Here is a 15156-nt window from a genome sequence, read left to right on the forward strand (position 1 = left end):
GGAAGTAAAAAGAATTTTGCATCTTCCTGTAAGCTAATAATTATCTACTGAGGAGAGAAGCAAACTCTAAATGCACTCATGAGGGTATTTCTTTTGGATATGTGTCTCTTTTCTGTTTCCTCCATCTTACACCCTTAATCCTTAAAATACAAATTTCAGCTTGTATACGTGATTTTTACTTCCCCTTCCTCTCTTTTTCTGAATGTCCGTGCAGGATTGGATTGCTAACAGCCTATTCCCATTCTGTAGTGGCGTCCAGTAGTTGTTTTGGCTCACATGCTTTTTTGGAGCAGTCTCGAAATACTCTGGCAGTATAGAAATGTGACTTTTTAAACTTCTTTTTTTCTGCTATGAACTTGGTGGGCAAATAGCCTGCTCCAGCCTTTGCTGGGGCTAGCTCATAGATTTCCAAAGCTCCATCAAACAGCTGTCTACAGCTGTCTTGCAAAGTATGTATTTGTTTGAGATGAGATTCCTCTGTTATGGAAGTTAGCTCTTGCTGAATTGTAGAGGAAAGATATACATTAAAGGGAGTGAGTTTGAAATTATAACCTATCTGCGTATCTAATGACTGTCATTTAAATGAGGTCTAATTTTGTTTTTCCTCTATTCCGCTGATTTGTTAACAAGCAGCAGAAAAACCGTACTGTCGATGTGCAGCCGTGTTGGTAGCTGCTCATCACGTTTGATAAAATGTCAATTTGTTTTTAGCTGTAGGTTTGCTGCTTTATTTTAAAGGGAGGTTTGGGGTTTGTTTCTTTTTCTGGAACATAATTGCAAGCTGGCCACTGTTATTTTATCTAATGGGTTGTTTTTTCTTCCCCTCGCCACATAGAGAGCAGAATGTCTGTGGAATGAATCAGGATTTGACTGGACAAGGAATGGGAAAGATATTGAACCCAATCAGCTCCAGCAGCCCTGCCCATCAGGCCATGTGCAGTGGGAACCCAGGTCAGGATATGACCATCAGTAGCAATATGAATTTTGCCATAAATGGCCCAAAGGAACAAATGGGCATGCCAGCAGGCAGATTTGGTGGTTCAGGGGGAATGAACCATGTATCAAGCATCCAAGCATCCACTCCTCAGGGTAGTAACTATGCACTAAAAATGAATAGCCCCTCTCAAAGCAGCCCCGGCATGAATCCAGGGCAGCCAAACTCTATGCTTTCCCCAAGGCATCGTGTGAGCCCTGGAGTGGCAGGCAGTCCTCGAATCCCACCTAGTCAGTTCTCCCCTGCAGGAAGCTTGCATTCACCCGTGGGAGTTTGCAGCAGCACAGGAAATAGCCATAACTACACCAACAGTTCCCTGAATGCCCTTCAGGCCCTCAGTGAAGGCCATGGAGTTTCTCTAGGATCGTCGTTGGCTTCACCTGACCTAAAAGTGGGAAATTTACAAAATTCCCCTGTGAATATGAACCCTCCCCAGTTAAGCAAGATGGGAAGCCTGGACTCTAAAGACTGCTTTGGACTCTATGGGGAGCAATCAGAAGGTACAACTGGACAAACAGAGAGCAGCTGCCATTCAGGAGAACAGAAAGATAACAGTGAGAGCAGCGTGCCACCGGTAGTGAGTGGCGAGAGACCTGATGGACAGAATAAGCTGCATGATGGAAAAAGCCAGACAAAGCTCTTACAGTTGCTGACCACCAAATCAGATCAGATGGAGCCTTCGCCTTTGTCCAGTACTATGGGAGATATCAGCAAGGACTCCACGGGAGGGTTGCCTGGGTCTGGTTCAGCACATGGAACCTCACTCAAGGAGAAGCATAAAATTTTGCACAGACTATTACAGGACAGTAGTTCTCCTGTAGATTTGGCCAAGCTCACAGCAGAGGCCACAGGAAAAGAACTGAACCAGGAGTCCAGTAGCACAGCTCCTGGTTCAGAGGTGACTGTTAAACAGGAGCCAGCGAGTCCTAAGAAGAATAATAATGCACTACTTCGCTACTTGCTAGATAAAGATGATACTAAAGATATTGGTTTACCAGACATACCCCCAAAACTGGAGCGGTTGGACAGTAAGACAGACCCTTCCGGTAGCACAAAGTTAATACCTATGAGGACGGAAAAAGAAGAGATAAGCTTTGAGCCTAATGAACAGGTAAGGAAATCTTTGCATTATGTGTAAATCAGGTGTTCCAAATCTGTGTTGCCTCCTCTTAATTTTTTTTTCCTAACTTCCTCTGCCGGAAGATGCTGACAGTTGTTGGGTGATGCTTACTAAGTGACAGCTTTTCCCACAGGCTGTTGCATGGCTAGATGGGCCTGTGATCTAGCCCAGCATAACAAGCTGCACTTCTGTTCAAGGCAGGTTTATACACAAGGACAGGAGCTGTTTAAAAAGAGTGATGCCACCTTGGTATCACAGGTGCTTGTGCTATGCTTGGTCTGCAAGCTAAAATCAAGGCAAATAGGCTTCCTTTGGTTCAATGCCAGTTATTTTTTGGCAGTGATGCTGTGTGTTTTATACTTAAAGTTTTATTTACAATCCCAAGTCCTGTAGGTGGTTAGCTGCTCAGTGCATTTCATTTTGCATCCCAAATTTTTCAGGGTTCTGTGCAAGATTTTTTGTTGCTGTACTACTCTAGTTAGGGCCTATGCTAAAAAATGTCAATTTGTAGCCTTTGTGAAGAAATTCTCTTCCTAAATCCAAGCATTTCCTAAGGTTGCTTTAATTCTTCTGTTTCAGTTGGATTTGATAGCTGTTTGCCATTACGTCAGTTGTGGTTTTAATATCCATCATGTGCTTTAGAGGGAAACTGAGTCAAATTACACTAATTTCTATGGGGATTAATCCTCAGGCCTGGATATCAGTCGTTCTGAATACAGCTAATATTTTGTTACTGCCTGCAGAGGGAGGGCTCAGATTCTCTTTGAAAATTTATACTTTGCTAAGCTAGAAAAACTTGGATAATTGAGAAATTCACCACTAAACTGGCTAGAGTAAGCTATTGCAAAGATATCTAAATAACTGTATTTCTTAGCTCAGATCCTACACATTGAAGTCAATAGTATTATCTCAGATAATACTGGATTGAAAGCATAGATCCTTCAATCCTCAGTGTTTGATATTGTACAAGAATTTAGGATTTAATGGTCACCAGAAAACTTACATCTGTGTAAGGAACTGAGTAGATCAAAATCACAACCTTCAGACGATTTGCTCCCCCAAAATGAAAAGTTGTAAAGAATTAAAGTTTTCTCTTTCACCATCTCTCTGAAGAAGACGAAAAATAGCTTAGCTGTGAACCCACTCACAAAGGGCAGGTTGCTATCTGAAGGGAAGATAGCAATCTAGTTTAAGCTAGTGCTATAAGCTTCTGTTAGGGTTTATGGGGAAAAAAATAGAAAAATTACATAGAAGAGAGCAGTGGGGAGGATAGTATGAAGCTTTCGTGATGTGAAATAGTGAAAGTAAGCTGCTATCTAGCAGTGTTTCTGCTGACTAATGGTAGCCTGGACAGCTAGTTTAAATTCAGCTGCCTTGTCTTTGTGATTAAAGACAGGCAGGTTGAGTCTCACCCTAAATGCAAACATGCAACTGAAAGACTAACCTGAAAGAAAGAGGCCTCAGTTTCTTCAAGTATTGCCCACCACAAGCATTTGAAAATTGAGCTCCCAACATGGCGAACTCAATAACATGAGTAGTCTGTTCATTTTTTGTTTTTAGGCTTTGTGTTTCTGAGTTTCGGGGTGGGTTTGTTTGGGCTGGAGTGCAGACTGTAGATGTATTGCCTTGTCTTTAAAGTTTGAAGGTGGAGGTTCACCCCCAGGAGTAGAGGAGATAGAGGTACAGGAAGGGCCAGGAGCTGGGCCCTGCAGGAGCTGTGATGAGGGCTGAAGTGCTGGGGCCTACTTGGTGCTGAGGCAAGGAGAAGCCAAACCCACAGCAGCCATGTGCAGCTACTGGGTCATGACAGAGGGGCTTTTGTTGTTCATCCTGGTTTTAAATAGTTTTAAACCCTACTTAAAATGCAGTGCAACCTGGAGCTGAATAAACAAGAGAAAACCAGCATGGATAGGAGAGGAAATGGTGGGGAATATAAAATAATGTAAGCATTTATCTAGCTGGAGGCCAGGCCTTTATACAAATAACCACTTTACTCCAATTATAAAATCACTGAAAATATTTAGCATCAAAAACTCTTCAGCTTTGGAAGACGGTCTCCCACAGGAAGTGCTCATTGCCTAAATTTAGATCAAAGCTGGAACTATTTAGTACAAGACTGGAACACAGATTCTTGTGCTAAATTCTTCCATTCTCCTGCGTCCTTTTCCCTGCCCCTACCCCAACCCCCCCTTCTTCCTCCCGTACATAAAAATTAGCCGTGTGCTTGTGTTACCTATTTTGCAGGTTTATTTAAAACTTCTCATCCCCAAGGAATGTTGTATTTTTAAGCAATTAGTCACTTGAGTGTGCAGTTTTTTCTGGAAACTATCATGGAGCAGCACTGGGATGGCCTCTGCAAGGGGTGCACGGGGGCAGAAGAGCCATTACATTTTCTCCTTTTGCTTTTGGTGTGACTTTCTGAGCAGGAAATGCTTTGAAGTGCGCCAGCAACCTAAAAATAGCAGTCTTCTAGGTAGCGTGTTTAAACATACACTTCTGTGGAGACCAGCAACTGACAGGAAACCTTTCTCAAATGGCAGAGTGTATTTCCAGGACCTCTGCACCTTTTTCCCTTCCTTGGTGTGATGAGGGTTATCGAGCTTTGTTAGGCTGATTGCTGTTCTAGTTCAGGCCGCTGTGGGAGAGAGGATGAGAGAGAGACCTGCAGGACTGCTGCTGTTGAGTATGCAAGCACTTGTGCACAGGGAAAGCAGTGGGATTATAAGTCTTGCAGCTACAGATTTGTTCCATAGGTTGTCCCTCTGCAGTGAGGCAGCCCAGAGCACTCCCATAGGGCTGCTGTGGTGGGACTTCACCCCTCATTCTCCTGCCCTGTGCTCCTCTGCTTCTGCTTTCTCTCAGGAAAACAGAGCATGCACTGCTGCTGCTCTGGAGCAGCCCATGATGAAGAATCAACTTTTTCTAGCTACTTCCCTCCAAACAAAGTGAAACAAAACACAATGTAATGCCCGAGCTCTCCTTGCCCTTTAGTGGAGGCAATAACTGGATCTCTTTCATCTGCTCCATCACTGACTTAGGAGGCACTTGAGAAACCTGCTTTATATGACGCTGCTGTTCTTCATCAGCTCTGACAAAGACAGCTTGGAGGCAAATGAGAATGTAGGGAAGCATCACAGAAACATAATGCGCTGAATAATGTATTGCACTGCAATAGAAACATTTTGTTTTGCTATTTTGTGCTGCAAAACTCTCATACAACTGGGTGTGGATTATGATGTTCATATTACAGATAAAGATGCCAAGATGTAGGAACGTGACGTGGCTTATCCTCTGAGAAAACACTTGGCATAGTATAGAGTGAAATTGTTATCTCTAGAAGTATTTGCCTTTTGTTTAGCCAGCAGACAGTATACAGTCTGTTTGTCTGACAGGTACTTTGTAATGCTACTGTCCCCACCAGTGCTGTTCCAGAAGTCTTCATAAGCATGTATTACCTTTGTCTCTCAGAATTCACATACCTCTCTGATATCCCTCTCACGTCTTGTCTGCTATCTCCTTGCTTTATGTATGTAATACATAAACATGTAATGGTCTGACACTAAACTATCTTCTCCACACACATCCCTGATCTTCCAAAAAAAAAAGAAGTTTCCTTATAGTCCGGAATCTATTAGATTAATGATAGATGTTGGTTTCTTATCAAAATTCTATCAGAACCTTGGACTGGGAATTTCTGAATAGCTTTTAGTTAGAGTTCCAGAAGTCTATTTCCAGAAGTTTGTAGTAGATGATCCTTATAATAAAAAAGAATGTCTAGCCAGCGGTATGTTTATGGAAGTCAGCAGAGAGGAAGATACAATATTGATTCCAATTCTGGCTTACATTTTCCTCTTTTTATTCCTTTTATTAGTGGCTAGATTGAAGCAGAGATTTGTTGTTTTCTTTTTGCTTTTCACTATCAAGTGTTTGCCTGTGCCAAGGAGGTAGGTAGTGAGCTAAGCTGTAACTACACCTTCCTTCTATAATCGTCATGTTATGTCCACACCTAAAGCTATCCTGTGGTAAGCAAAAAATCCCAGATACCTTTGTCATATATGATTGTAAGAGAGTTTGGAATGTGGACTCGGTGCTGGTGAGCTGTGGACATTGCCCATGGTAAAAAAGAGCTCTCCAGAGAGTGTGGAGTTCAGGGCATTATCCAGTCTTAATCTGTGGAAAGATTCCCTCAGTGAAAACTAGGCTTTAACATGGCAGTATTTCTAAACCAAACTGCATGTTTAGGCATTACTGTTTTAGTTGTGCTGAAAGAATTCCATTGCTACTTGGACTTGCTTTGTGTGATAGTGGTGAGTACTTTGAGAACGGGTGCTTTTTCAAATGGGAAAAGAATTTCTAAGCACAAACTACCATATTCTAGGACCAAGTGTCTCAGTTCCATGGAGATGGATTTGTGTTGTTTAGAGGTATTAAAAATATATGCACAAGAGCTTTCTTGTGATGATTTGCACTTTATCAGGAGATTTTTTTTTTCTGTTTTTAATTCATGACAAATAATTGCTTTACGGGGAGTTTAGGGTGTGCCTTCTATTTACATAAAGTTCAATCTAGACCATTAACAAAATAAATATCGAGTATAAATAAAAGAAAGATCCCATGAAACTTACCAAGTAAATATTTTAACACTACTTTCTACACATATGGTGCCATTTGAGGGTGGGTCTGGAAAAACTTGGGCTAAGATCATAGCTAACACTATCGGTATTTTTGCAACTGTTGAGAACCCTCATCTCATCAAAAATTAAAGGTAAAATATTTGATATTGATCATGTTAAAGCCAAAAAGAAAGAAAGAAAGAAGGAAAAGAAGGGTTGTGTTGTTAAAACAGATCTGTTGTATGTAGCCACCTCCTGAATGGAATTAAAGGCATTGTGGGGAGTGCAGTTTTCTAACACGTTTGTATGGTATGTTCTACTCAGTTTGTTAGGTTGGTGTTTTGTGGGATTTTTTAATGTCTGATATTTATACAAAGTGCAGTAGCCAGAATGTTTAAAAAAAAATAGAACCAAAGAAAAAAGTCCAGCACAAATTCAAAGGAAAAAACTCTGCAACATGTAAAAATTTCCTTCACTGTTGTCTAAAATATGCTTAATAAGGGCCATATGTCTTAATTCCCCCAAGGAGTATTGAATCATCCTTTTATAATTCATGATACTCTACATCAGCCTCCTCTACCGGCTCTTGAAGTCTTCTTCCATCAGCTTTCCTAGTGCTCAAAATGCTGCTTCTGTAAACATTTCTTGACTGTCTCTTGCTTGGAGTGCCTTTTTGAATCTGCTTATCACCTGTCCTCATAATGATTTAGGTTCCTTCTAATGACATTCAATTCCTCTTGGCTCGACCTTTTCTGTTGCTATGCTGTGTCAACCAAACTGCCTGTACGAGCCTGGGAGGTAGTGAGGCAGCATGGGGATTTGTCAAGAGCAGGCAATGTCAGACCCATCTATTTTCCTTCAGTAACAGGGCAACAGGCTTTTTGGCTGAAGTGAAGCAGTGTATGCCATGCATCTTGATTTTAGTAAGGCTTTTTGGCACTGTTACACGAGGCGTTCTCGTAAGCAGAGATGCACAGTCGAGATGAAACTACTGCGAGTGGATAGGAAGCTGCTTGGAAATCCTTACACACAAAGTAATTATTTAAGGATTCGCCCTCAAAGTAGAGGTAGTGCAAGAATTTGAGCAGCAGCTATTCCATATTTCAATTAACATAAGCGACCTGGTGCTGGAATGGAGGACACTTAGTAAGGCTGCATGTGATGCTTGAATGTCTGGAAATACTTTGGAGGACAGAATACAATTTTATTTGAAAGCAGAAAATAATGTTGGCAAAACCTTAGAATACTGAGGATGAATAAATGCTATTTATTACAATTAGGCAAGAATAATGGCACAGAAACACACAAAAAAAAGAGATGGAGAGCAACCAAAGTGCTGCTCTGGACACCGCACTGCAACAGGAATGTGGGTGAGCTGAAGGCAGATCATGGGGACATCAAGAGTGATAAGAAGTCTCAAAAATAGGTTATATATTGCAGAAAATGTGAATGTTTGAGTTTGCATGAGTTTATCCTAAAACCCTAAAAGGCACAAAGCAGCTTTCAAATGTAGAAAAAAATTAGAAGAAGGCAGAAGAACGCAATTTGTTCTCCGGATTCAAAATACATCAGGAAGGAAGGGCCTAAATTCCAGTGGGGGAAGTTTTGTGTTGACACTGAGAAGAAGAAAAATACTTGAACAGTAAGGATGGCAGAGTGCTGAAAGAAATTCCCCAGGGAAGCTGTGGATTTTGTCACTGCCTTTCTTTAACAAGAGGTTATATCAACTTCTGTAGGCTATGGCATATACTGATTGTCTGCCTTGAGGCTTCACATTTCTTCCAACCCCAGTTCCAGATTCTGTGATTTTATACCACTTTGCCACTAACACCAGATCACGCACATGCTGTATTTTAACTGAGTAAACCCATCCCTCTTTGCACTATATAGTCTGATCTGTAGGACTACAAGGTTATGTGGAAGGAGGAAAGTGTAACACCATGTTTATCTGCAGTAAATGATCCAAAAAAGGTATTGAGAGATATAACTTAGAGGCACTCTAGCTACCTTTGAGTAAAAGAGCTCAGCTGTCCAGGTGCGGGTTAGCTGTGGCGGCAGGAGTTTAGTTCAGCATTAGCACACTACTTCTTAGCTAGACCAAGCAGCTTGGTAGATAGTTGAAGGTATTTCAGCTCAGGTACTTCTTTTCTACTTGCTGACCTCTGCAGCACAAGCTCTCTGTGAATAAGCAAACAAGCTCGTGAGGTGGTGGGTGGACAAAAACAAGAAGAATGATATCTTAGTGTGTGTGTATGTATTTGTGGTGCTGTTGCTTTGTTTCCTTTCCATCTAGTCTGCTCCAGCTGTGCCCCTCTTCTGTGCTTGTAGCTTCCTACAGAATATACTGATTTAGGGGTGATTTTTATTATAAATGCAATCATAAAATGTTACCTGTGTAACTTGAAGGTAGCTGAAACTGTACTGCCTGTTTGTAGCTATTACCCAACAGAGCTTTAAAAGCCTTTCCAATTTAAAGTAGGATTGGAAAAGTTAGAATTGCAATCCAACTATCAGTGAGCAGCTTTTAATTCTGAGTGTTTATAGAGAGAGAGTTCAACAAAAGCAATCCAGGTGAAAAGTGACATTTAAGAAATACACGCAGGTCAGTATTTATGTTAGTGTAGGATGAACTCTATGTTTTTTGCCATCTTCATTTCATGTTAGATTTCTATTGAAGTGAATGTAATTAGATTTCTTTCTTGCCATAGAGAAGTTATTTTCACAGATCTGGAAAGCTGTGAGTAAAATAAATTCCTAATCTAGTAACTAGTTGACAGTTGTTAATTTATAGAGCTTCACTGAGATGTCTATTTCTTGCCAGTTAAGTTCTATAAAGTTACTCACTGTTACGATTTTTAATGTAACAAAGAAAATACGCATGGGGAATTGTTTTAGCCATGGAGCAACTTTTCCATCATATGCTTTTAATCAAGTCATAAAGAGACTGGAAATACAGCTGTGCTGAAAGCAGTATTTGTTATACCTACATAAATCCCCATCATCATCACTGTGGGATCTCTCTCCCTGCCAAATTACACGTGCTGCCTGTACAGATCATGGCAAGAAGCCTCCTGGTTCCCTTTGGCATGAGGTACGTGTTGTATGGCTGTGTACATCCCACTGCCAGGGTCCTGAAGGGAGTGCCCGTACTGCCTGCAATGCCACGCTCCCCAAAGCAAGATGGGTGAGCCCCAGGCAGCCTGCACAGTCCCTTTTTGACAACTTGACGATCTTCCTTTGGGCTGCTTGGAGGAAACATATGAAGGCCCTGCCCTGTGGCACGAGCAGGGCACTGGGAGCAGGCGAGTAGCAACGTGTGTTGTGTTTTCTCTGCTTGCAGCCAGGCAGCGAGTTGGATAACTTGCAGGAGATCCTGGATGACCTACAGAACAGCCAGCTACCGCAGCTTTTCCCAGAGAGCCGCCCAGGCGCGCCGGCAGCCTCGGTCGACAAGCAAGCCATCATCAATGACCTCATGCAGCTCACCAGTGACAGCAGCCCCGGCACGGCTGTGGCCACCCAGAAACCAGCAATGAGGATTTCACAGAGCAGTGAGTCCCGGTTGTGCATGAGCAGGGAAAGCGTGTGGATTCCAAAGTGGGGCTGCCCTGCCTGTGGGCCTGCAGAAGGGGAGGAACGAGGGAGCTCCTCAGCCTTCCCTGGTGTTGTGCGATGGCATAGCGCCATCTGCGGTCATCTCATTCTGAAACACAGTAGGAGGTTGCATCTCATTCACACAGCGCACTTAAATCCTTTCTTAAGGAGATTTAAGCTGTGCTCTCCAAATAAACATGTCTGTTGGAAAGTGCTACAGTTACGGTGATGCTGCTGCAGGGCTCAAGAGTGCATGTGTTTTGTGCTGATGTCAGTTTCTCTTTCTCAACAGTTCATTCCATAAACAGGACAAGTGAGGCTTTTTGAAGCATGACAGAATGTTTGATTAAGAGGAATGCCTAAATTTGAGATGGAATTGTGGCTCCTAATTGAGTCATTTCTAGCTTACTGTTGTCCTTAACTTTATCAATTAATCATGATTGAAATGTTGGTATGCCACCATAAAATAGTGGAAAGCGAGCAAGCAAAGAAGTGGTTTTGTCAGCTATGAATGCTGAAGAAAATACACAGAGTTGGTGCATCGTTTTTTTCCCCTGTTGTCTAGGACAGCAGCATCTGTTCAGCTTAAATGTATACTGGAGGGATTTTTTTAATAAATGGAGTTTAGATCATATTCTTAATTAAATGTAGCCATTCTAACTATATTTTTTAATATATAAAATAATTTGATGAGGAAGCTTTCAAGGCCAAGTTGGATGGGGCCTGGACAGCTTGATCTATTGGGTGCCAACCCTGCCCACAGCAGGGGGTTGGAGCTCTTTAAGGTCCCTTCCTACCTAAGCCATTCTATGATTCTATGAAATTCAGTTCTTAGAAATGTTCGAGTAGTTATTAATGTTAAAGCCAGTACAGATCTTTACAGTGCAATTTATTGAAACTGAATGCAATTACCGGAGTACTAACAGCAGTAGGATCTGCCAGGAAAAACCTCCATGCACCTAAAATCTTCAATATATTCTTTCTGAAGCATGGTCTCACCTGGCTCCTTTCAGCTTCCCAAAGTTAAGCCTTTGCTTCAGCTTATAAGTGTTCAGGACCAGTCTGGTTGGGCTCAAAGTCCCATCCAACCTGTTACGTATACATATAGTTTATATATCTATACATGCACAATATATTATAGTATATTGCTTGAAATTGTTTTCCTTTCTGGCCTATAAATACAGTATTATTCACCCTGTTTCCAGGTACTGCATACCACAAGGGAACTTTGCAATCATTTCCATATCTTTGACTTTAAGTCTGCTTTCAGAACTATTGGAAGTGTAGTAAAAGTGTGATTATCAATGGGGGTATCTTGGAGGTTAACAGTGGTTTTGAAAAAGAAGCATCCTGTTTACTATGTAAACTGAAAACCTATTTTTTCCCCTTCTAGCTCAGTCTTGTGTTTGTGCCTAATACTCCCAAGGATTTTCTGCCTTATTTTCAGTAGAAGAGCATGCAGAAAACAGGTGCACAGGAGTAGTGAGTGGCTTTTTGTGTGCTCACAGAAAATCAATGTAAAATGAATGTCAAATCATACACAATTTCGAATTATTTTTTCCCCAAAAAAATAAACTGCTTTCAACTTTCTTTTTAACTTCTACATGAAAATACTTTAAATAATTTGATCTGTTACAAGTATATCTTTTTTAACTGCTGAGCACTGCTAGATTTGCCAGATTCTTTCTTACAGTTTGTTGCTTTTTCAGTCCCATCCAAACCAAAGCAGAATGTGTGATCAGAGCACTGTCACATCTGTGTTGTTCTTATATGGTGCATTTCCAGCTTTCCTTTTTGTAGCATCAGGGATTGCTTGCGGTTATGCATATAGTAGCTTATTCATCTATGTGATCTTTCAGACTTATAGGGAAAACTATTCTGAAATCATCAACAGTGATAAGTTTTGGGTCAATCCAAGCCTGTATGGTGTTGTTTTTGTCTCTTAAGTTAACTTATTTGCTTGTCTGGACAGACAGTGAAAACAAAAGTGTGACCTCATGGTTAGGAAATAGGTGTCTGTGATGTAATTTATTCCTTCCACACAAACTCACCTAACAGAAAATTTATACATGCACAGAGAATTCATATAACCTGGCTTCACAGAGTAGAGAGAAAAGTCAGAGACCTTTCTGATAAGTTTCTGTACTTATGAAGGAAATTGTTAAACCTCATCTAAGTTCTCAGATTCAAAACTAACATTATTTTGATCTAAAATAAGGAAGAACTTCTTTGAATTCTTCCTTACGTGGTGAATTGTAAAATGTAGAAGTTGCTTTCAGGATGCTATTAAATCAGAAAGTCTTTTAGGGAAGTCTATCAGAAATTACTGCAAATAATATTTTTACAAAAATGGTTAATGTCTATGTGGGTTTTTTTATGTGATTGGGAACGGAGTCACGCAGACACGTGGTTCATGTTTGGCTTGTGTTTGAAAACTGCTTATGCACACAGGAGACAGTTTCATGCATGTGAACCCTGACCAGCTGGGCCAAATATTTGCCAACCAAGGAACTTTTGTTAGACAGCCTGCAGAGGGTAATTTTAAAAGTGCAGGACAACTCAGCAGAAGACAACAGTTATAGAAAAATGACAGTAATCATCAAACACAGTTCTGTTTTCCAGAGTATTGTGGTGATATGGCTCTAAATCTGGACAGTTTATTCATTGTTGACAAATCATGAAAGTATTTATTAATGACAAGAATAAAATAAATAAAATAAAATAACATAAAATAAAATAAAATAAAATAAAATAAAATAAAATAAAATAAAATAAAATAGGAAGGAGATGTGGAGATGGAGCTACAGGATCAGATATAGACTCAATGTGTCCTTAATTTTGGTAATTTCTTCAAGGACACAGCTCATGCTGGAAAAATTTCAAGACAGATAATTCCTAACAGTGTGCCTCAGGGTGACGTCTGCCGGTGATTACAGTCCTACTAGGTATAAGATTAGCTGTGGCAGTAGTATGCACATCGTATTGTGGTATGTTTTGCTTCAGTGGCCCTCTAAGTTAAATTGTATCACTTAAAGTTATAAAAAAGGTAAGTCATATCTCTTTCAGTATCAGAATGTTCCATTTTGAAATTTACATGAAAATGTCAAGGAGGGATGTCTCTCAGACAGATGGAAGGGGTAAATTAAGCAGCATTAAATAACTCAGCCCAGAGCTCTGAGTGTGTTTGGGTTCATTTTTTTTTTCTTTTTTTTTTTAAACAAGTTTCCATTCTTGTAACTTTGCTTTTTGTTTGCTCCTCCTGTGTAGCTTTTAATAACCCACGAGCAGGGCAACTGGGCAGGTTATTACCAAACCAGAATCTACCACTTGACATCACACTGCAGAACCCAACAGGTGCAGGAGCCTTCCCACCCATAAGGACAAGTAGCCCATATTCAGTGATACCTCAGCCAGGACTGATGGGCAGGAATGAAGGGATGATAGGAAGTCAAGGAGCTTTGGGAAACAGTAGCACAGGTAAGAACACTTTCCATTTGTTTTAATGTACTTGATTCACAGACTCATTACATGTAGCCTAATGCATGACAGATTACATGTAGCTTAATGCTGAGTTTATTAACAAATGCAGAATGCAGGTATCCAAACAGTCTGGAAAAAGAAAAACAAAATGTGTTCAGTGTGGTGTTACATATTGACATAACTTATTTTGAACTTTCTACATATTTTTAGGCATGTTCTTTGCACTCTGCTTTTCACTTCCTTTAAAATTTCTACATGTACATATTGTATTGGCAGTTAGAGTCTGTTTACACTGATGTTCCAGGTTCAGCTGAAGCTTATGTAAAAATCAAATCTTTCTGCTCCAAGGAAGTAAATAAATGAACAATTCCACTTTTGATGACTGGTCCTTTCAAAACAAAACTGTGGACATTATTATTACTCTTCTGAGATGTCTCTCTACAAGCCCTGCAATTGCCCTTAGTTATCCTTTACTTATTAATGTTAGTTCTCATTTTAAATTGAAGAGTAGCTAAGGCTTTCATCATTTTCTGAAACATGAGATCTTGTAATGTATTACTGTTTGTTGAGTACTGATTTCTTCACATTACTTTAATGTAGTATAAAGACACTAAAAGATGTTTCACTGGAAAAGTCAGTCTGATTGACTTACTTCAACTAATACATAGGCCAAGACTGTGCAAGTGTGAAACAACTGCAAAGAGAACTGAATAAATGCATATTTCATTTCAGCTGGCTACTCATTGCCAAAATTTGCATCACTACTGAAAGAGACATACTGACAGATTCTGATATAAATTATTTGAATAGACGAGGGGTCAGCTTGTAGTCTTTCAAGTGTCCTATTACTTTCACCTTCTGTGTACATATTTCAGGATGTTATTCATCTTATGTATACAAGTTAGAGTATTATCTGTGTTCCTGACATTTGCTTCAGCACACCACATATTTCAGCTGATAGAATGTGAAAACAAGCAGAACAAACCTGAGGATGCAATACTGAAGCAAATTTTGCTCAGCAGATGAAATAGTGACCCTCTTCAGAGGGCTCTTCTCCTTGGTTATACATCACCAAATAATTGAACAAACAAGCTGCAATTATAAGGTTGGCATTTAGCATTCATTTAAGGATGCTGCAAAATACAGCTGGATGGAGAAATATTCCAGTCTGAAATCCATATTTTATCTGCCCTCTAGACTGCATAAAATTGCAATGTACAAATTGTACAAACATATTGCTTTAAGTGTGATTTTTGTTGTTTTGCTTTCTTGTGTGTCTGTGCTGTGTTGGCTTGGTTTTTTTTACTACTGCCAGTGTGTAGTGTTCTGTATATTCCAAGTGTAAATAAACCGTA

At 40.3% G+C, this 15156-nt stretch overlaps 1 protein-coding gene across 1 annotated transcript in view; it reads left to right on the forward strand.

Moving 5' to 3' along the window:
• The window catches only part of NCOA2 (nuclear receptor coactivator 2), a gene marked incomplete at its 5' end in the record, with an annotated part of 73997 nt that overhangs the window by 35994 nt on the left and 22847 nt on the right, over positions 1-15156 (forward strand). Inside the window, 3 exon segments of the mRNA NM_001323218.1 lie at positions 836-2105; positions 10068-10278; positions 13589-13798. Of these exon segments, the coding sequence (NP_001310147.1) occupies positions 836-2105; positions 10068-10278; positions 13589-13798 (1691 nt within the window).

The sequence above is a fragment of the Coturnix japonica genome, chromosome 2, assembly GCF_054131305.1.
Source record: "Coturnix japonica strain WE chromosome 2, WE-NBRP24, whole genome shotgun sequence".
In the NCBI taxonomy this organism is placed as follows: Eukaryota; Metazoa; Chordata; class Aves; order Galliformes; family Phasianidae; genus Coturnix; species Coturnix japonica.